Source organism: Aquarana catesbeiana, linkage group LG02 (genome assembly GCF_042186555.1).
Source record: "Aquarana catesbeiana isolate 2022-GZ linkage group LG02, ASM4218655v1, whole genome shotgun sequence".
NCBI classification, from domain to species: domain Eukaryota; kingdom Metazoa; phylum Chordata; class Amphibia; order Anura; family Ranidae; genus Aquarana; species Aquarana catesbeiana.
Window position 1 is genome coordinate 433658358 of NC_133325.1, and position 24325 is coordinate 433682682.

The 24325-nt window shown below is 39.9% G+C and overlaps 1 protein-coding gene across 1 annotated transcript in view; it reads left to right on the top strand.

Moving 5' to 3' along the window:
- EPHA10 (EPH receptor A10) overlaps positions 1–24325 on the top strand; it is a 1179171-nt gene that overhangs the window by 1153710 nt on the left and 1136 nt on the right. Inside the window, exons 16-17 of the mRNA XM_073615517.1 lie at positions 17330–17494; positions 23445–24325. The exon at positions 23445–24325 is cut by the window's right edge and continues 1136 nt beyond it. Of these exons, the coding sequence (XP_073471618.1) occupies positions 17330–17494; positions 23445–23559 (280 nt within the window). The 3' untranslated portion in view covers positions 23560–24325. The remainder of the gene's footprint in view (positions 1–17329; positions 17495–23444) is intronic.

Here is a 24325-nt window from a genome sequence, read left to right on the forward strand (position 1 = left end):
ACTGCCTGTCACATTTACACAGTAATCAATGCAATTTTATAGCATTGATCGCTGTATAAATGTGAATGGTCCCAAAAATGTGTCAAAAGTGTCTGATGTTTCCGCCATAATGTCGTAGTCACGAAAAAAAATCGCGATCGCCGCTAAAAAAATAAATAAATATATATTTTTTTAAATGCCATAAATCTATCCCGTATTTTGTAGACGCTATAACTTTTGCGCAAACCAATCAATATACGCTTATTGCGATTTTTTTTTACCAAAAATATGTAGAAGAATACGTATCGGCCGAAACTGAGGAAAAAATTTGTTTTTTAAAAAAAAAATTGGGATATTTATTATAGCAAAAAGTAAAAAATATTGTGTTTTTTTCAAAATTGTTGCTCTTCTTTTGTTTATAGCGCAAAAAATAAAAACCGCAGAGGCGATCAAATACCACCAAAAGAAAGCTCTATTTGTGGGGAAAAAAGGACATCAATTTTTTTGGGGTACAACGTTGCACGACCGTGCAATTGTCGTTTAAAGTGTGACAGCGCTGAAAACTAAAAATTGGCAAGGGAAGGAAGGGGGTGAAAATGCCCTGTATTGAACCGGTTAATAATTACACAAAGTTGTCACTAAATTATATATTGCTCAAATATGCCATGGGCATATGTGGAATTACACCCTAAAATACATTCTTCTGCTTCTTCTGAGTATGGGGATACCACAGGTGTGAGACTTTTTGGGAGTCTAGCCGTGTACAGGACCCCGAAAACCAATCACCGCCTCCAGGCTTTCTAAAGGCGTAGATTTTTTATTTCACTCCTCACTACCTATTACAGTTTTGAAAGGCCATAAAATGCCAAGATAGCACAACCCCCCCCCCCCCAAATGACCCCATTTTGGAAAGTATACACCCCAAGCTATTTGCTGAAAGGCATGTTGAGTCCATGAAATATTTTATATTTTGCCACAAGTTGCGGGAAAATTACAAACCTTTTTTTTGCACAAAGTTGTCACTAAATGATATATCACCCAAACATGCCATGGTTATATATGGAATTACACCCCAAAATACATTCTGCTGCTTCTCCTGAGTATGGAAATACCACATGTGTGAGAATTTTTGGGAGCCTAGCCGTGTACAGAACACCGAAAACCAATCACCGCCTTCAGGCTTTCTAAAGGCGTCAATTTTTTATTTCACTCCTCACTACCTATTACAGTTTCGAAGGCCATAAAATGCCAAGATAGCACAACCCCCCCCAAATGACCCCATTTTGGAAAGTAGACACCCCAAGCTATTTGCTGAGAGGCATGTTGAGTCCATGAAATAATTTATATTTTGCCACAAGCTGTGGGAAAATTACAAACTTTTTTTTTTGCACAAAGTTGTCACTAAATGATATATCGCTCAAACATGCCATGGTTATATATGGAATTACACCCCAAAATACATTCTGTTGCTTCTCCTGAGTACGGGGATACCACATGTGTGAGAATTTTTGGGAGCCTAGCCGTGTACAGAACCCCAAAAACCAATCACCGCCTTCATTCTTTCTAAAGGCGTCAATTTTTTATTTCACTCCTCACTACCTATTACAGTTTTGAAGGCCATAAAATGCCAAGATAACACAACCCCCCCCCAAATGACCCCATTTTGAAAAGTAGACACCCCAAGCTATTTGCTGAGAGGCATGTTGAGTCCATGGAATATTTTATATTTTACCACAAGTTGCGGGAAAATTACAAATTTATTTTTTATACAAAGTTGTCACTAAATGATATATTGCTCAAACATGCCATGGGCATGTGTGGAATTACACCCTAAAATACATTCTGCTGCTTCTCCTGAGTACGGGGATACCACATGTGTGAGACTTTTTGGGAGCCTAGCTGTGTACAGAACCCCGAAAACCAATCACCGGCTTCATTCTTTCTAAAGGCGTCAATTTTTTATTTCACTCCTCACTACCTATTACAGTTTTGAAGGCCATAAAATGCCAAGATAACACAACCCCCCCCCCCAAATGACCCCATTTTGGAAAGTAGACACCCCAAGCTATTTGCTGAGAGGCATGTTGAGTCCATGGAATACTTTATATTTTACCACAAGTTGCGGGAAAATTACAAATTTATTTTTTGTACAAAGTTGTCACTAAATGATATATTGCTCAAACATGCCATGGGCATGTGTGGAATTACACCCTAAAATACATTCTGCTGCTTCTCCTGAGTACGGGGATACCACATGTGTGAGACATTTGGGAGCTTAGCCGTGTACAGGACCCCGAAAACCAATCATCACCTTCAGGCTTTCTAAGGGCGTAAATTTTTGATTTCACTCCTGACTGCCTATAACAGTTTAAGAGGCCAAGAAATGCCAAGATAGCACAACCCCCCCCCCAAATGACCCCATTTTTGAAAATAGACACCCCAAGCTATTTTCTGAGAGGCATGTTGATGGAATATTTTATATTTTGCCACAGTTGCGGGAAAATTACAAACTTTTTTTTAGCCCAAATTGTCACTAAATGATATATTGCTCAAATATGCCATGGGCATATGTGGAATTACACCATAAAATACATTCTGTTGCTTCCCCTGAGTATGGGGATACCACATGTGTGAGATTTTTTGGGTGCCTAGCTGTGTACAGGACCCCAAAAACCAATCACCACCTTCAGGCTTTCTAAGGGCGTAAATTTTTGATTTCACTCCTCACTACCTATTACAGTTTCGAAGGCCATAAAATGCCAAGATAGCACAACCCCCCCCCCCCCCCAAATGAACTAGAACTATATGGTTATTCTTGCGCTAACAGTTATAAAGTATACTGGACTAAACTAGGACAAGCTGCATGCACCGAATCAGGTGCAAACCAAACCTTATAAGTACATAAATTTAACACTAGGTGGTGCTGCGCTAATCCTGGACACCCTTGCTAAAATAACTTAGGGTGGTATGGCATACATAAAAAGTGTGTAATTAAACATAAAATAACAATGTAGAAGTGTTGGCAACAGCCAAAATAATCTCCACTCATATAACAATAATTCTAAGTGCTAAAAAAGTCTTATGTGGTATAAATAATCACTAGATATATCTCATCATAAATAGTATCACTAAAATTAAAAATCAATCCGTATCTCTCATCATGTGTATAGACAAGTTAGCAATAGTGTAAGCAATGTCAAATGATAATAAAGTGCATAATACAATCTAAGTAACTCAAGATATATAGCAAGCAGATAACACATAAAGTGACATAGTGCAATAGTGAAAAAACAAGAGAAAAATAAAAATATATAGGTGGAATATCCAGGGATTGTCAGATATTATGACATGCAATCTTTTTAATATAATGTGACTTTAATATTTTGACATGCACCAAGTGTGACAATAAGGAAAAGTCCTTTTTATTTTAAAAAATTGGCAGTAGCATCCTAGCATGCAACAGCCGCACTGCAGTGCTTGAGATAACAAGCTATTTGCTGAGAGGCATGTTGAGTCCATGGAATATTTTATATTTTGTTGTGGGAAAATTACAATTTTCTTTTTTGTTTTTGCACAAAGTTGTCACTAAATGATATATCGCTCAAACATGCCATGGGCATATGAGGAATTACACCCCAAAATACATTCTGCTACTTCTCTTGAGTATGGGGATACCACATGTGTAAGACTTTTTGGGAGCCTAGCCGTGTACAGGACCCCGAAATCCAATCACCGACTTCAGGCTTTCTAAGGGCGTAAATTTTTGATTTCACTCCTCACTGCCTATAACAGTTTCCTGAATAGCAGATAGCACCCCCCCCCCAAATGACCCCATTTTGGAAAGTAGACACCCCAAGCTATTTACTGAGAGGCATGTTGAGTGTTTTGTAGCTCTCATTTGTTTTTGAAAATGAAGAAAGAAAAGAAACATTTTTTTTTTCTTTTTTAAATTTTCAAAACTTTGTGACAAAAAGCGAGATCTGCAAAATACTCAACACGCCTCTCAGCAAATTGCTTAGGGTGTCTACTTTCCAAAACTGGGTCTTTTGAGGGGGATTTGTGCTATCTGGGCATTTCATGGCCTCCGAAACAGTCATAGGCAGTGAGGAGTGAAATAAAAAATTTACGCCCTTAGAAAGCCTGAAGGCGGTGATTGGTTTTCGGGGTCCTGTACATGGTTAGGCTCCCAAAAAGTCTCACATATGTGGTATTCCTGTACTCAGGAGAAGTAACAGAATGTATTTTAGGGTGCAATTTCACATATGCCCATGGCATGTTTGAGTAATATATCATTTAGTGTCAACTTTCTGTAATAAAAAAAATAACAATAATTTTCCCGAAACTTGTGGCAACATCTAAAATATTCCATGGACTCAACATGCTTTTTAGCAAATTGCTTGAAGTATCTTCTTTCCACAATGGGGTCATTTGGGTGGGGGGGTTGTGCTATCTTGACATTTCATGGCGTCCAAAACTGTGATAGGTAGTGAGGAAGTGAAATCACCATTTTACGCCCTTAGAAAGCCTGAAGGCGGTGCTTGGTTTTCGGAGTCCTGTACACAGCTAGGCTCCCAAAGAGTCTCACACATGTGGTATCCCCGTACTTAGGAGAAGCAGCAGAATGAATTTTGGGGTGTAATTTCACATATGCCCATGCCATGTTTGAGCAATATATCATTTAGTGACGACTGTGCAAAAAAAAAATTGTCGTTTTCCCGCAATTGTGGCAAAATATAAAATATTTCATGGACTCGACATGTCTATCAGCAAATAGCTTGGGGCGGGGGGTGGTGAACTGTCCTGGCATTTTATGCACAACATTTAGAAGCTTATGTCACACATCACCCACTCTTCTAACCACTTGAAGACAAAGCCCTTTCTGATACTTTTTGTTTACATGAAAAAATATTTTTTTTGCAAGAAAATTTCTTTGAACCCCCAAACATTATATATTTTTTTAAAGTAAAGGCCCTACAGATTAAAATGATGGGTGTTGCAATTCTTTTCACACGGTATTTGTGCAGCGATTTTTCAAACACAATTTTTTGGAAAAAACACACTTTTTTTTAATTTTAATGCACTAAAACACACTATATTACCCAAATGTTTGATGAAATAAAAAAGATGATCTTATGCTGAGTACATGGATACCAAACACAACACGCTTTAAAATTGCTTACAAACTTGCTGTGGTGACAAACTACATATATTTTTAAAAGCCTTTAAAGGTTTTTTTTTTTTTTTTATTTCATTTTATTTTTTATTTCATTTTTATTTACGTTTTTGTGTTTTCCGCACACCTCACATGTTATGCATTTTCAGTACAATTCCATATATGTGCGTCTCGGTAGGGCGTTGCATTGTGGTTTTTATTTTTCGCTTTCTATTCTTGTTCCTATCCAGTTTGAGATTATGTTCTAGCTGATCTGGTCTGTGGCTAAGTACATTCTTTCCAACCTGACCTGTTAGAGCCATCCTGACAACAGGCAACAGCACTGTGTGCTATCCTTTGTATTGATGGGCTTTGAAAAAATGGCCGCCGGGCACCCATTAACATTAGAGTGGGCTTCGGGAAAATGGCCACCGTGTGCCCATTACAAGGGGACTATATATAAGCATTGGCTTTCTATCCCGTGTTATCCTCTGAAGAAGTCACGTGATGTGATGATATGCATTAGGATTGGAGCACAGGACGCTGCCACAGACAAACAACAGGAGACGAGCTCGGCGCTCGTAGTTACTACACATTGCAGCATTGTTTTAAATGTAAGTTGATTGGACTTGTTTTATTAAATAAATATACCTTTTATATGGGATCACGCTATGTGCGTATCTTTCCCACTCACACTGTACATCACTACTCTACCTGACGAACACTGAGGAGAGAGGCACGGGGACATATTCCAGTTTCCAGGCACGGGGACAGATTCCAGATTGGTGATACCCCTGGAGGCATACGAGCTCGGCGCTCGTGGATTGATGCCCACACTCACTTCATGAAAGTGAGTGCAACCTCCCCCCGTGTGTATCTTGCCCCCCCCTGCTCCACTGTGGTCGTCGCAGAGTTATTTTACATGCTGTATACTTTTTATTTTTTATATTTCGCTTGGCATGTTCATCATTGTCACTACCTTATACACGGAACGTCTACACCTGCGGGTCATTTGCAACACAGGCTGTACACCTTACAGCTGTAAGGTAAGCGGCTTGCAAACACGGAGGTGTCCTCACTGAAGATCCCCCTTCCCTTCACGATTGGAATTGTTTTGTGTTTCTCATCACGAGTTTTTGTTTTTGGACTGGATGATAGAACTATTATTCACGTTTGTCCATATTTTTTTGCATTGTGTCATTATTTATCCTATTTGTGTCAGTATATGCATTTTTGCTTTGCTATATTCAAGCAGTCACTGTTTCACAATTACTTTTATATATTAGGCTTTGTCTGCCCGCAACATTATAGTCATGTTGATCAGCTACGTTGCACTGCACTGCATCCTCACCATGTTCTTTTAGCATGTAGGATCCATTCATGCATTGGCCCGTTTCTTTTTTAGTTCACTTTGCCACTTTATTCATCTTTGTAGCTCCCCCCCCTTCATCACAGCGCAACTACCATCTTCCCCCACTTTACAGGTTACCACTTTAGATTTACAGAGGAAGTCTACTGCTAAAATTACTGCCCTTGATCTGACCTTCACGGTGATACCTCACATGCATGGTGCAATTGCTGTTTACATATGACACCAGACCGACGCTTGCGTTCGCCTTTGTGCGTAAGCACAGGGGTGCTTTTTTTAATCATTTATTTTGCTTTTTTTATTTTATTTATTTTTTTAATCATTTTTATTGTTATCTCAGGGAATGTAAATATCCCCTATAATAGCAATAGTTAGTGACAGGTACTCTTTTTTGAAAAAATTGGGGACTATTAGACCCTATATCTCCCCTCTGCCCTCAAAGCATCTGACCACACCAAGATCGGTGTGATAAAATGCTTTGCCAATTTCCCAATGGCGCTGTTTATATCCAGCGAAAACTAAGTCATAAAATGCCCATAGCTTCCAGTTTCTTAGGCCATAGAGATGATTGGAGCCATTCTGGTCTCTGATCAGCTCTGTGGTCAGCTGGCTTAATCACCGGCTGCATTCTCAGATTCGCTGTTGGGACAGGAGAGCTGGAGAAAACCATAGAAGACGATGGGAGGGGGGATGTTCCCTCCCACTGCTTGTAAAAGCAGTCTAGAGGCTAATTAGCCACTAGGATTGCTTTTAAATGAAAGCTGACCGCTGGCTGAAAAGGATGATACCAAGATGATACCTAAACCTGCAGGTATCATTCTGGTATAACCACTCAAAGTCCATCAAAATACCGGTACGTCGCCGGTCCTTGTGCATACATTGTAATGTTTTTTTTTTTCATGTAGCCTGTGGGCTGAACGAAAAAAAGAAATTGATCGTGGGTTTGCCCACCATTAGAATACCGCACATCATCATTTTTTTTTTAACTGTGGTGGTGAAATCACCCCCTACAATGCTGGAGTTGCTGATTTACGTATCGTGGGAGCAAACGCTGTTGCTGTCAACATAAATAAATCAGTGCTGCAGCTGAATGGCGTACCTGCTAAGCAAATGATGGTTAACAATAATACAAAGTAACATCACAGTATAACAGTAATGCCCCGTACACACGGTCAGATTTTCCAATGGAAAATGTGTGATAGGACCTTGTTGTCGGAAATTCCGACCGTATGTAGGCTCCATCACACATTTTCCATCGGATTTTCCGACACACAAAGTTTGAGAGCAGGCTATAAAATTTTCCGACAACATAACGTTGTCAGAATTTCCGATCGTGTGTACACAAATCCGACGTACAAAGTGCCACGCATGCTCAGAATAAATAGAGAGATGAAAGCTATTGGCTACTGCCCCGTTTATAGTCCCAACGTACGTGTTTTACGTCACCGCGTTCAGGACGATCGGATTTTCCGACAACTTTGTGTGACCGTGTATATGCAAGACAAGTTTGAGCCAACATCTGTCAGAAAAAATCCTAGGATTTTGTTGTCGGAATGTCCGATCAATGTCCGACCGTGTGTACGGGGCTTTAGACTTACTATACCTGCAAAGCAAATACAATAAAACATAGTAAAAATAAAACTTTGCAATCTGTGTCTAAAATATATATGCCGAAGCATGGGGCAATCTTTCCCTAATGTTAAGAGCAAATCGCTACTCCACCCCTGCCCTCATGCTTCGACATATATGCTCTTTTTTAAACTGTGGTGGTGAAATCACCTTCAACATCGCTGGAGTCACGGCTTTACATATCGTGTGAGCAAACACTGTTGCTGTCAAGATAAATAAACCCATGCTGCAGCTGAATGGCGTACCTGCTAAGCAAATGATGGTTAACAATAAAACAAAGTAACATTACAGTATAACATACCATACCTGCAAAGCAAATACAATAAAACATAGTAAAAATAAGAGAAAGAGATAGAACAATAGCTATAGAACAATAGTGAGCGAACAATAGTGAGTGAACAATAGAGCGGACAGTAGGGAGCGAACATAATAGAGAGAACAATAGAGAGAGAGAAGAAAAATAAAACCACAAACTATTTTGGGCTTTTTTATTTTATATATTTGTTGTGTTTTTGTGTGTGTTTTTTTTTCACTTTTTTCACTTTTATAAAAACTGTAAAATGAACATTGCAGATTAGGGTCTCTCAAAATGTGATGGCCATCACATCTTTTGAGACCCTGTGTTAGTGTGCCCTAGGACTGTGTAGTGCTGTACCCTATGCTAATACTCAACTAGTGTGTGGTAGCGTTTGAAACAGTCACCGATGCAGAGACCAGGTTGGTCAGGACAGGAGGGACAATAAAAGCGGGTGTCACGCCTAAATCCGCGTTTCTGCAGACACAATATCTTCTTTGGGATGTTTTTTGTGTAGGGGTACCAGGGAGGACATGCGAAAAATGTCTATCATGCAGCTGGCTCACTGCATTTGCATTGGGAAGGTGGATAGTACTGTCTGGAAACAGAAGGGCTGTGATGATCTCTTCCTGGAATTTAAGGAAGGATCCAGTTCATCCTGAAGCTTTGTATAGCACAAAAGCATACAGCAGAGTCAATTGAAATAAATATACAGACACTTTTTTGTACCAGCGTCTGGCCTTACAGGCAATTAGGTATGGCGCCAACAACTGGTCATTGAGGTCCACCCCTCCCATATTAAGGTTGTATTCATGGACACAGAGGGGTTTCTCCACAACACCAGTCGCCATAGAAATTTGGACTGTCGTATCTGCGTGAAGGGAGAACAGAACAAAAACATTCAGTGAATCCCTCCACTTCACTGCTAATAAATTATTACACCTCAAGCAGGCTCTCTCCCCCGTCTAAGTTGGGATTCTACAAGCCATTGGGGGAAGCCTGGTGCCACATGCGCCCATTCCACAATCAAAAAGGTGACTAAAAAGTGGCACACTCTTGTAATAATTGTCCAAGTACAAATGGAACCCCTTTCAAAATAAGGGTGACACCAAGTCCCACACAATCTTACCAGTGCTCCCTATGTAGTCTGGGCAGTTCTCTGGCTCTACATGACATCTTTTCCCTCGTAAACCATAAAACTATATGTATAGCCTGTGGCCCTGTCACAGAGCTTATACATCTTGACTCCATATCTGGCACGCTTGCTGGGAAGATACTGTTTGATAGACAAGCGGACAGAAAACGTAATCATGGACTCATCAGTGCAGACAACTTGATAGGGGATAAACAAGGCTGCAAAATGTTGGTTGAAGTGGTTTACGAGGGGCCGAATTTTGTAGATCAAATCCAGGGTCACCCAGAGGATGAGAGTTCATTATCATTGAAGTGCATGAACCGCAAGATCTGCTCATATAGTGTCCTGGTCATGGAGGCAGAGAACACAGGCATATGGTGAATTGGGTCAGTGGACCAATATGACTGTAACTCACTCTTTTTAGTTATGCCCATGAGGAGGGATAGGTCCAGGAAGGTCTTAAATTCGGAGACCTTAATAGGTCTCCAATCTCTGGCAAGGATCAACTGGGGATTAGAATTGACCAGCATACAAATTGCTTTGGTCCACAATAGATCTATAGAGATCTTCCTTAAAAAACAGCAAATAAAAATCAAGTAACATAAAATCAACTGTTTCCATCTGAATTCCGGGTTTGCCAGTGAATGGGGGAAGTACAGGTGCTCCAGAAGTGGTGGGCTCCCAATTAGGATTGACGAATGCAGCAGGAAGGGCACTATGGGCTCTATAGGCCTGTGTTTGTCTTCTTCTTGGTGGCAGTGGGACACTACTCATGCTAGCCACCTCGCCAGCTTGCACTGCACTTATGGGACTCGCCGCATCACCAAGTGTTACTGCAGTGCTGGATGTACGACCAGGATGTACTAGGCCGCTGGTACTTGCCAGTTTACCAGAAGGATGAACGGCACTAGTACTGGCTCTCTGCTCCATACAAGAGCCCTGTGGTTCTTGCACCTCAACAACAGCAGAAGAATGGGGTCGGGTATGCCTGACCTTGGCAGGGACCACTACTCCATCGTCAGAGCTATCTGTCAGGGTGCCGCTGCTGTCTACCGGTTCATATTTTGAGCCTGAATCTGACAGATGAGTGACTTCCCCTTCACTATCTGTCATGCTCATAAACATGTAGACCTCTTCATTACTGTACCTTCGACTTGACATTTTGGTCTCTAAATTTACTGGTACAGTAGTGAGACTCACAGGAAAAAAAGCTCCTGACTGTCAGTGACTGCTTCAAACGCTACAAAAAAAAACTGTTAGCGTTCGCAGGGATCAGGTCTGATTATGCGAACACTGCAGTTATGTGTGTTGTGTTTTGTAAGTGACAGTGATCGATTGATACACTTGGGGGGGCTGGGCTGGGCGGAGGGGCTAAACGCAGGTGCTAGCAGGTATCTGGGCTGATGCCGCTAACACTGCATTTTTGGAACCCTGAACTGCTGGGATGCTAGTATAGATTTAATCAGATCAGATATCGATCCGTTCAGACACTATACTACTAAGGGAGGTGTATGGTGCGTGGGTGTTAGTGCTACTGGCACTAATCTTACGCTGCCTGGGGTGACGCAGACACTAAAACCTAACTGATACCACCCGCCCGGTGATCAGGGGGTTAAAACTTTATTTAGGTAAAATACGGCGCGTGTCCTGACGTGCGACGTATAGCTACGACGATTCGCGCAGCCGGGCCAACCTGCCACAGTATAACTGCGGCAGCTGGTCCGGAACCGGTTAAGCAGGGTACACTCTATTATTTTTTTTGCATTCAACCTCATGGTTGAATAAAAAAAGACTGTCGGCTCTGGTCAGAGCTACTGTACTAACCATGCGAGGTTAGTTCAGTGATCTCCCCCGCTGAGCTGTTGTGTTCTGACAGAGGGACGCCCCCCCAGAACACTCTGATCAGCACTCTCTGCCATTGGCTGAGAGCACTGATCAGGAGTCGGTCGGATGCTGGTTTTCCTTTATGCTCTTCTGCCTGAAGATGGCCAAATGGTCGGCTTCTGTTGAACAGACTGACATGCACACGGGCCGAATGTCAGCTGTTTTTTTAACTGGTCATTTTCACAGTCGGACTGTGTGCATTCGCCTTTAGGCTGGGTTCACACTATTGTGAATTGGATGTTTCCCCATATCTAATTTGCATGGTAGGAGATTGTGACCGTCTCTCTATGGAGCGGTTCACTTATCTACGCTGCTGCTCTGGTGCGAATTTGCACAGGAGTCCTGTTCGTCATTTGGTCTGTTTCAGGTCCGCATTCAGCCCAAATTTTGGGCTGAAATCAGGCCTGAAACGGTGAACGGGGACGCGCTGGACCCCTGCTGTGAGTCACATTCGGCAATAGTGTGAACCCAGTCTGACCCTTATGTTTGAGAATCAGGGGTAAGAGATCACCTGAAGTGAATATCCAGACAACTGGCTGACCTCCTATCATTTCCTAACTTTTTGACTGTCATTGTAAATGGGGAACAGAGCTGAACTGGGATTTAGAGAACTGCAAGCAACTAAGGCGTTTGTTCTTTGATATTATTATGTGCACTCTAGTGATAAGAACTAATGTCTAAGGTCAGACAAATACTATCACAGCGACTGACAGATTTCTGGTGATCTCAGACCTGACTCCCATGTTGAAGTGTCATTCTTAGAAAAATCAAATAAAGATTAAGCTTACCACACAAGCTACAATCTGATTATACAATCTACCAACATTTATGTAGTGAAAGGGCCTGCTTGATCGGATATAAATTGATTGGATAGCTTAGTTAGATTCTCATATTACATAGCTTTTGGTAATCTAAAATTGATTGTACAGACATTATACAATCAGATTGTGACATGTATAGTAACCCTAAGTAAGAAAAAAAAAATATTTATAATTAGAATTGTAATATTATAATAATGTATTGGGTAAGCTCAGTCATAACTGGTACTCTACATAATGGTGCATAATAAATGAAGAACACCAAGCCTAATCATTTTAGTTATGCTGCACAAGAAAGCTGCATGTATATGTATTCTGCTTAGTGCAAAAAAAAAACACCCAGAAAACACAAACAACCATTCATCACTGCAAGCCTAGACTACAGCGATTTATATCCCTATTTTTTAATTTGCCAAAAACTTCAGCCACCATTTGGTTTATTTATATTGAGGACACTGGAGGCAGGATCTCTTTGCCTCTTACTAAAACCATTATAAAACCACAAAAGATAGTCTTATTTCTTTAGCTGCATTTTAGAATATGTTACTGTAAATATATAAAATGGTTACAGTGAGACCCTTTGTCATTACCATGCCTGATGGATTAAGCTGGGAATTCAAGTATGGAGATTTCTTCACTGGGGTCTTTAACGTACATGTAAACCATAACTGTATGACATTTAGTTTGCCAAAGCACTGTGTATCAGAAACAAGTACTGTTTAAACAAAAAATAATTGTTTCCACCTTATTTTGCATAATTATGCAATTTCAGTGCTGCTGATCTCATACAGCCCCTTTGCAGCCACTTACTGTCTACATACACATATTCCAGTAAAAGCTACATTATGTTTTTCTGGGCAGGTTTCAATGGGTATAGAGGCAACAGTGTACCATGTCTGCACAAGGTGTATTGACACAACCACTTATAGTCTCCATAGTGAAAGTGGTTACAGGGTGACAATGCAGGATTGGGGAGACAAGGACAGAGCATTCTCACCCTATAACAGTGAGCCCCTGAACAAGGACCTTCATGACAGTATCACACCACCACTTTATAATTAAAGCTGCAAAACTGAAAGTTTTGAAAATACATTTTGGAATTACATTTACATTTTGTTTAAGGTTTTTATGAGATTTGAATAAATAGGCTTACACCCAGATAGCAAGGATAAATTGCCACAGATTTGTGGCAGTGTTTAATTGTTAGTCTGTTAACTTGATGCACATTTTCACTAGCAAGTTGTACACTTGCAGAGCACTTGAAGCACAAGTTCTAGTTGATACTTTTCCAATTTGTAGGAAATTGGCGTAGGAAGTCTCTAGTAAGAGAAAAGTTGCAGTGGTGAGTCTACAGCAAGAGCTCTGCAAGTCTACAGCATGAAAATTCGCCCACAGTGACCCCCTGTGGTGGGATGACTATTGCACACAATACCTGAACCAGAACTTACATCAGACTTGCAGAATGTTTGCAAAGAAAGTTGATCTGGAATCATGCAATGCTGACTTGCTGCAATTGTGCAACAAACTTGTGAAGCCTGACAAGTCTAACAATAACTTTTTCAAACTTGCAGATCATTTGCTTGCTATCTGGGTCAATTTCTTGCTATCAGGGCATATACTTCAAACTGATGCTTGATTCCACCTGTTGAAATAAAACAGCTTTGGTTGAAATTACCCTTTAAAATAAGCCATTGACGTTTACGTTCTGTTTGTCATTCAGCCAGCGCTATCATTAGCTAAGTAACTAAAATATGTTACCTGGAGTGGCAGCTTTATGTATTTACATCTTACAAGATGGAATTGCCTTTTACACTACACGTATGATACAGACACATAAGTGGTCTATGTGGACATATTAGGACAATTACAACCTGAGCTTAACTTTTCCAATTAGTGTTGTAGCAATCTGGTCTCTCCCACCCCTTTGGCTGGGACAAGTGAGATTTTACAAGTCACTGTACTACCAGGAGGAGGATTTATGACATATAATACAAGCAAAATTTGCTGGTGCCATTTAGCCAAATTTTCCTTAGAATTTTGACATCTGACCAAAGTTAGACAGCATTTTTAGAACAGATAAAGATTCTGAGAAGATCTCGCTAATATCTAGCCTTTACATTGGGTAGCACATTTCTGGTGTGTTTTTCTATTCAGGACTATTTTGTTCCAATGTCTACCAAAGCAAATGTTTCCATCTGTTTGAAAAGCATAGCATCTTCAGCTTTAAAACATATAATTTGTATCCTGTTCTACAGTCACAAAGTGCTGCACACTTTGATTACTTTGAAATCTTTACAATACCTGTATTCTCAGTTGGTACTTTCAAATATTTCATTTCGTGCTGTGCCATCAGTTTGGTTTGTATAGATTGCAGCACAATGGTTTTATGTTCTTTATACCACTGTATAATTATATTTAAATGCTCCCTATATGGCAGAATATAATAGCAATTTCTAATATAATTACAGCTTTATAATTTTCATAGCAATTGGCCATTGGTATGTTTTGTTTTTTTTCAGGCACTGAGTAGAGGAGAAATTGAAAACAGGTTCTGGCTTTATTGTATTACAATGGATAAAAAGCTGAATGTGAAATTTATAAGAGGGATGGACAGCTGCTGCATCAAATAATTGTATTAAAAGTTGAGATCAGTGACATGAAATGGCTTTATTCTAGTCAGGATTTATTCAGTTGCCTTTTAGAATTACGATAAATTCAGAAAGATACATGGCATATGTGTGATGTAGGAGATGAAATGTACTTTAAAGTTTCTAAATAAAGACAACACAAGGGCCATATTTATATCAAGACTAAATCAATAACAATTTAGATTACTAAAAAAGAACTCCAATCAAACTAAAGATATATTAATATTATTTGGAGCTGTTGAAGACACTAAAATCATCAGATCATTTTACCTATTTTTGTGCAACTATAGAAAAGCTAATATGCAATTTACTATTTGACCAATCAGAAAATTGTGTGTTTGCGCTCATTTCCTTTGCTATATTATAATGGCTGACAGACATCCTAGCCTAAATAGAACAATCTCATAAGTCATATTTACTCCTATTTTCACCTGAAAAACAAAACTGACAGATTTTTTAGACTCACAGAAGATTATAAATTGCTCCTCTGTGCCTTGCTGCCCTGTAGGACTGGGGGTGTCCTTATTACCTCTAGAAAATGTAAAGAAAGAGGGCGCACCAGCCTAGTACATTATCCAAAGTGTATTTATTTCACAGTAAGTACATAAAAACTACTCACAAGCATGAGATATTTAGAAGCCACTTTTCCTTAGCTTCAAAGAATCAGCATCTCCAGACCATGGGAGAACCACGCTAAGGCCCCTGCTGTCTGACGTGTTTTGAAGGGTTTTCCTTCTTTCTCAGAGCCTGATAGCAGAGGCTCCTTCAGCTGCACATATACTGTACACTCATAAATGCATACACGTTATGAGAACCTGGGGCACTCCCCTTTAGTGGGAGGGGTCAGTTAAGGTAGTATTAGGGACCAACAGAAACAGACCTCTTGTAAGGTGCTCAATGTTATGGATGTGTGTGTATCTGTTACACTTGACCCTAAATAACGTGCACAGGTATTATTAGTTTGTGGTCCCACCATAACACATATGCAATTGCCCCAATTGTACAGTAACTAGAGTAAATAAACCATAAAAAATATATAGAATATACTCTCTTGTTGTACCAGTAATTGATGCCGTTCTTGTTTAGACTTCTTTGATTTTTTTAATATATCCGGCTCAATATTCCCCTTAAAACCTATGAGCAGTGTCTTGGCCAGTGCCTGCAACACACGCTATTGTGACTGCCCAGAAGTTAGGGCCAAAAGTACGTTCCAGCCACCACTTCTGGTCCGACGGCTCAGCCGCTTCGTCACTTCCGGCAGTGACTTATATGTGGGCTGGGAAAAGAAGGCCAGGATTACATTGTAGCTGCTATGCAGCTTCCGGTCTGGTGGCGTCAGCAGTCTATTTGTAGCCCATCATCTGAGGCCATTGCATGAAAAAGGCTGCAGGTGGACATAATGCGGGCTTAATTAAAAGATATTACATCTGTATGAACAAGTATCCTGTTATATTTGTATTGCTTCCTTTATATGAAATCCTTAGTGTTCCTGTTAGTCCCCTTGCTTTCCTGTTAAAAACTGACCACACTAAGCAGGAGAGCACACCATGGTCAGTTCTCTAGCTATGTTGGGAACTCAGTGTACTCTGCTCCAATGATCAGGCTTGTCCTGACACCCCCTCACTGCACAGCCATTCACTAGGAAGCTCAGTGTGTTGCTGCTTACTGTATGCAGCTGCGAACAGAGGGAATGTGATCACTTATAAAAAAGTAAAAAAGGTATTCATAATGTCTATTTTTATATCTATACAAAAATGTTTTCCTCTTCTTTTCTATTTTAAACTGAATGGGTTGTTTTACAAGGTGACTGTTTACAATCAATTTAAAGTGTAACTCCACTTTTGTAGACAGAGAAATGTACATTGAAAGGATTTTAACAAACTTTGTAGCAGGTTCCCTTTTCTATTTTGAAGAAAAAGCTGTATGTTTTTACCAAGTTCCAGTCTCTTTAAAATAGTACTTATGATATGTTAAGGATGAAGACAGAAAAATACCCATAATGATCCTATTAAAGGTCTTCACTAAAATACTAAATGAATCACTAATTATTTACTTTGTTCATGTATTCATTCAATTGCAAACATGGTTACAGCTGTAACAGGTATCACAGATGTTATTTAACGAAAAGGGAAACAACAACTAATTATCAGTTCCAAACATGATGTAGTTGAAGTTCTGTAACAATTGAATGGGCTATTTGTGGAAGAAATAATTTATTCCCTCATTTCTAGTTATTAAATTCTATGGGAATTTATGAGATTGTTGTCAGAATATTACCAAGCCAACCAATGCTTCATGTGACTGATTTTGGCAAAGATAAAAGTGTTTAAAGTTGTCTTTTTAAATAAGAAATGCATAATGCCTGTATAGAACAACAGCAATGAAAAAAAAAAACACTCATTTGCTCCTGTATTTTCCAGATCACACAGCACTTCCATTCCCTTAATTGAACGGACATTTACAACATTTCCTTCATTCAGCTCGGTGGGGGAATGGCTGCAGGCCATTGAAATGGAGAGGTACAAAGATAATTTTACAGCAGCAGGATATTGCTACCTGGAGTCAGTAGCCAGGATGACAGTTCAGTAAGTTGCATGTGTTTATTTTGACATCTGCTATTTTACTTTTTGAGGGATGTGATGGGGTAATGTAAGAATGTTAGCATTGGGCATTACAGAGATTTAGATGATGCCAATTTACCACTTTGTAGATGACTTATCCTATGTCAATCAAATAGAAAGGAGACACTAAAATTAAATACTTTGAAATATCACCACATACTGTAATCCAGAAAACATTGACAAGTATTCACACTCCTAAAATACTTTTACCCTTTAACTGCTTTTTAGCTGCAAGCTGCGGGTTGTTGTTGCGTGGTACACTTTTCTTTGCACAGTTAACGTAATACAGTTTAAAGTAAACTCATTCTGCCATTCCTGACCTCCTTTGGAGGAAATTGTTATGGCTGTTACGTTGCCCACTGTCTTCAATACTTTGAATCACTGACCTGGAACAGGCATGCGTTATCAGCCAGAGGAGTATCCTTATCTGCATACTTGTTCCAAGTTAATGACTTAAATATTATAACAAGCAGGTAAGTACCTAATTGTGACAGGTTTACTTTAAAGCAGAGTTCCAGCCTGTATAAAAAGAAAAAATGAAAGTCAGCAGCTACAAATACTGTAGCTGCTGACTTTTAATATAAGGACAGTTATCTGTCTAGGTATCAAGCGATGTCGGCACCCCTAGCCAATTTGTCCATCGGCTTCGGGTGCAGGTGCCTGCATCCTTACTAAGCATCCTTGCAGCTTCACAGCCTGTTTCCTACTGCACATGCATGAGTCGCTCTGTGCTTTCTGAATGGTCCTGCTGCCTTCTGGGACTTGTGTGTCTCCCAGAATGCAGCCGGGGGAAGGAGGAGGGGCTGGAAATTTTGTAGATCACTGCGATTATTGTGCGGCAATCTTAAAGTGGGAGCAGGTACCTGGTATTGACAGGTATCCACTTCCCCCTCTCCCCAAAAAAAGTGCCAAATGTGGCAGTGGAGGGGTGGAGGGCACCAACAACTGGATTTCCAACACTTTTGGATAGAGCTCTGCTTTAAGGTACATACAGTGCCTTGAAAAAGTATCCATACTCCTTCAAATTTTCCACATTTTTTCGTGTTACAACCAAAAATGTAAATTTATTTTATTGGGATTTTATGTGATAAACCAACACAAAGTGGCACAATATTGTGAAGTGGAAGGAAAATGATAAATAGTTTTCAATTTTTTTTACAAATAAATATGTGAAAAATGTGGCATGCATTTGTATTCAGTCCCATTTACTCTGATACTCCTAACTAAAATCTAGTGGAACCAATTGCCTTCAGAAGTCACCTAATTAGTAAATAGAGTCCATCTGTGTGTAATTTAATCTCAGTATAAATACAGCTATTCTTTAAAGTCCTCAGAGGTTTGTTAGAGAACTTTAGTGAACAAACAGCATCATGAAGGACAAGGAACACACCAGACAAGTCAGGGATAAAGTTGTGGAGAGGTTTAAAGCTGGGTTAGGTTATAAAAAAATATCCCAAGCTTTGAACATCTCACAGAGCACTGTTAAATCCATCATCTGAAAATGGAAAGAGTTTGGCACAACTGCAACCTACCAAGACATGCTCGTTAACCTAAACTGACAGGCTGGGCAAGGAGAGCCTTAATCAGAGAAGCATAGTTACATAGTTACATAGTTAATCAGGTTGAAAAAAGACACAAGCCCATCTAGTTCAACCATAAAGAAAAAAAAATAAAGAAAAAATATCATACAATTCCATATACCCAATCCTATACCCACAGCAGGGGGAAAAAATCCTTCCCGATCCCAGAGAGGCAATTGGATTTTCCCTGGATCAACTTTTCCTATAAAAGTTAGTACCCAGTTTATTATTATTATTATTATGTAAATTTAGGAAAGAATCCAGGCCTTTCTTAAAGTGGATGTAAACCCGAATTTTTTATTTTTTTATATATCATACTGTAGAGTATAAGATTTCCTATCATTTGAGCCCAGTCTTGCCACACAGAGTTAATCCATCTCTGAGCAATCCTCTTTTATTGTTCAGTGAGAAAAATCTTGACAAACTGAGAAAAACTTTGTCAAATCCTCCCCCTTGCTGTGAGTGACAGCCTAAGACACAGCCATTATTTTTTAATTCCCTCCCCACTCCTTTCTTCAGCAGCTCTGCAAGGATTGGCTGTTCTACACCTCAGCATGATTTGGCATGCTGAAGTCATGTGGTTACTTTCCTGTCTTTTCACTGGATGTTAGAGATCATAGCAGAAGTTCAGTGTTAGAAATACACAGGAGAAAATGCATATTGACAAGGAGTGTAGAGGTGGGCGGGGAGTCTACTGACATCACGACTCCATCCACCGAGCTCCAGACAACAGACCCACCCACAGAATATGAAGTTTTTGGGTCGAATAACAGACAGAGGGGAGACATTTGACAGGTAAAGATACATGCAGGAGGCATGTATATCCTTATAGATAACCCCTATGGCAGTAGTTTAGAAAGGATGACATTGGGTTTACATCCACTTTAAAGCAATCTACTGAGCTGGCCAGAACCATCTCTGGAGGGAGTCTATTCCACATTTTCACAGCTCTTACTGTGAAGAAACCTTTCCGTATTTGATAATTAAATCTCTTTTCCTCTAGACATAAAGCGTGCCCCCTTGTCCTCAGTGTTGACCGTAAAGTGAATAACTCAACACCAAGTTCACTATATGTACCCCTTATATATTTATAAATGGTGATCATATCCCCCCTTAATCTCCTCTTCTCAAGAGTGAATAAATTCAGTTCCTCTAATATTTCCTCATAGCTGAGCTCCTCCATGAATCCTTATCAGTTTGGTTGCCCATCTCTGCACAGAAAAGACAGAAAAGACGCCACTTGCTCCCATCTATAGCTGGCTATCGTAGTATGAAGCATTGGAAGGCTAACAACAGGTACAAACAAGGCCAAGGATAAATCCAAGGGAAAAACCAAGCTTAACTTACCACCAGCCCGCTGACAACCAAATAACCTGTCTAACAGTGTGCGTTAAAAGCAGGGGTTTAGTCTGCACACATTTGCAAATGCATGCATAAGCCACAGAGCCTCGTCAAGGCACCCTGGTATCTGTGGTACCTAACACTAATTTATAAGTTTCCCCACAGTGGAGGCACATGCATTCTGAGGGATAGGTGAGAGCCAGTGGACTGAAGGGGAGCCGCCCTTCTTAAAGGTACAGGGGCACACTGAACACCCAGCATATACTGTAGCACAATGGCTGCAAAGGTGTCAGTGCGTTGCCTGACCAAAAAACACGACAGTGATATAAAAAAGACGCCACTTGCTCTATAGCTGGCTATCGAGGTTGGCTTGTAAATTGGAGACATCCTGTAAGGACATTATTCCACTGCATAGCTTAGTAGCATAGCTTTTAATCCCAGACCCAATATAATTTATAAAGGTATTAAAAAGTAAGGGTCCCAGCACTGAACCTTGGGGTACACCACTGATAACCTTAGACAATTCAGAGTAAGTATAATTAACTACTACTCTCTGAATTCTATCTTTTAGCCAATTTTCTATCCATTTACAAACTGATATTTCCAAACCTGTAGACTTTACCTTACACATGAGCTTTGTAAGGTAAAGCATATGGTAGAGGCCCATGGCAACTCTGGAGGAGCTGCAGAGATCCACAGCTCAGGTGGGAGAAACTGTCCACAGGACAACCATTAGTCGTGCACTACACAAATCTGGTCTTTATGGAAGAGTGGCAAGAAGAAAGCCCTTGTTGAAAAAAGCCATAAGAAGTCCCATTTGAAGTTTGCAAAAAGCCAAGTAGGGGACACAGCAAACATGTGGAGGAAGGTACTCTGGTCATATGAGACCAAAATATAACTTTTTGGCCTAAAAGCAGAACACAATGTGTGGCGGAAAACTAACACTGCACATCACCCTGAACACACCATCCCCACCATGAAACATGGTGGTGGCAGTATCATGTTGTGGAAATGTTTTTCTTCAGCAGGGACAGGGAAGCTGGTCAGAGTTGACGGGAAGATAGATGTAGCCAAATACAGGGCAATCTTAGAAGTAAACCTGTTAGACTCTGCAAAAGACTTGAGATATTTTAAAAAGTTATATAGAGCTGCAGTTGTACTATTCTTTGCAGCTTTCTCCTGTAAGCCCATGATAGGTTGCTGATGATTCATCTCAAGCAGGTGAATCGGCAGATAGTGGACTGCAGAGCAGTGAGTCTGGGGGAGACAGCAGTGGAGATAGGGTGGGTATTGCAGCAAGAGCTGTATTTGTTATTTTAATTCTCACAGAGCAGTGGATTGGTTTTAATCAATATGGAGTTGTCTGGAACAAAGGTTGATTTTTATTCACTTTATTTAGGGAAAATATGTGCAAAAGGCATGTAGAGAGACCCCCCAAAAAATACATATTGACGCATAAAGAAATAAAATTGGACAAAAATACATGTCATGCCACCAGTGAAAAAGACATTAAACTCTATATGTTTTCATTGCATTGCATTGTGAATCTACCATTATAGTTCAATGGGGACTGTTTTCAGTACATTGCCATTATAATTATTATTCATCACAGTCACAGGCAGTGCATTTACTAACTTTCAGTTCTCACTGACACAATGTTGGTGCCAAGAGAATCAATGGCCATTTATTACAAGCTAATCTGTGATACCATAGTATTATACAATATGCTCAACCAACTGTACATCCATCTTAAATGACCACGGGTGCAGCCCCTAAAAAGAAAAAGCTCTGTTTTATTCCTCATCATTGGCTTTCCTTCTGGTGCATCCTTGATGCTACAGCTACAGTTTCCCCTGTACCACATCAATGACATCAAGTCAATTAGCAAAGCATTCTTAGCAAAGGCTTTAACAAAACACACTCTGTCTCCTCTTTCCTTTGCTATTATTAATCTGCTAAAAGCAAAGAAAGTCTGACCTTTTTAAGGTTCTAGTCATTCTAGTTGGAGCTTACATGGGACTAAAGACCTTTCTGCTCCATGTTAAAGTGCTGGGCCAGTCACCAAGAGCCAGCACTGCCACAGAGTGAGTTACATGTTCCTCATTTCCTAGCAGTATTGATTGGCTCCTTTGCTCCCAGTTGATTAAAAAGAGTGGCATGAGTTCAAACTAAAATTTGACTTTATGCTACTGGAGAGGGGGGCATTTAAGCACATTTGTTACACTTGTATAAGCCTCTCCTGTGACTTCTATTTTTAGGAATGTTCAATTCCTGGCTGTTGAGCTATTGTAGTCAGACACAGATAGGCAACAAGAGAACAAAATTCATTGTGCTTCTTCTAATATATAGAAAAAGGAGCAAATACTAAAATTGATATATACATCCAACCATAAAGTTACATATAAAGAAGCTCTCACTCAAAGCGAACCTAAATAAATGGGTGTAGGATTCACAAAACATGCACTAAAAATATAAACAGATTAAAATACTAGTAGAAATATTTAGCATAAAGGGTTAATAATAATTTCACAGTCCAAACTAAAGTAATCTGCAGTCTCTCTCCCATGCGCACCTACACATTTAAATTAATGTTTGAGGGAAACTGGCTGTTTAAAAGAGCACAATATAATGCTTACCAAGTTTTTAGAACTCGCATATCAAGAAGATCAAGTAAAGCATAGGCAGCAGAAATGTCCTGGAACATAATCAAGCACTCAAAAGTATCAATAGGAGTCCAGTAATGGCAGTCCTTTTACTTAACTCATGACAGGTGTACTTTAAAGAAATTGAATGGGGAGAGTATGATTCTCTTTTAATAGCATTTGTTCCTAGGCTGTCCTGGATAAAGAGATCTCCCCCGGGGTCCATAAGGTCCATAAGAGATTGATTCAATCTGGTGGTACCCACTAAAAATAGAAAGATGTGTTTTAGACTGACTCCACAAGTGATATCCATAATGCCACTCTGAATAACATTTGTGCTCTTTTCTCCAGGGATGTAATGAGCCTAGGAATCACCTCTTTGGACCACCAGAAGACCATACTTAGTGGCATTCAGACCTTACGTGCTCAAGTTATACAAATGCATGGACGAGGAGTGCAAGTGTGACATAAGGACACCAAGCTAGTTCCAGGACACAGTAATCCAAAGGGTGAGCTGTACAGCCCCCTAATCTGGCCAAGAAAAAAGAGCAGAAACAGAAAGAAAAAACCTACCGAGGCGGAAAATGTAACTAGGATCGATTTGGAGTCAACATTTCTCTTAACTCCCTGAAAGCATTTCTTGTGTTGGCTAGTATGGCTGATATTCTACTATGTTCAGTGTCATAAGGAAATTTTCTTACCATGGAAAGATGGAATACCTGACAGTCTATTGACAATGACAGCCACAATTGGCAAAATTGGACAGATTTTAGTAGTCTTTTATCAGGGCCATGTCTGTATGAAACATAGGCATACAGGGTGAGCTGGAAAAGTGTGCACTCGTTTTTTACATGGGGTATATTGTTGTAATATTGTGGTGCCAACTACTCCATTAACTATAAGTACTTAAGTATTTTTCTAACAGCAACTGTGTTGTACTGACGCCCATAAATAGCTTTTATTTTTACAGAATGTAAAAAAAAAGACTTTTTATACCACATCAAGTGTCCAAGTGATATGTGTTTGGTGCAGAAAGTGCTAGTCTTTTTCTTTTCTCCTCCTTACTTAGCACTTTTTACTTGGCGGCATTAAATGATGGCATCTCTCTCTCTCGTGGGGCAAATGCGATACAGCCGAAGTGGTGCAATTTGTCTTGTAGCTGAAGTTCAAAGAGAGCAATCGCTTACTTTGCAAAGGTTTGTCTGACAGATTTTAGCAGTGGGGAGGTGAAA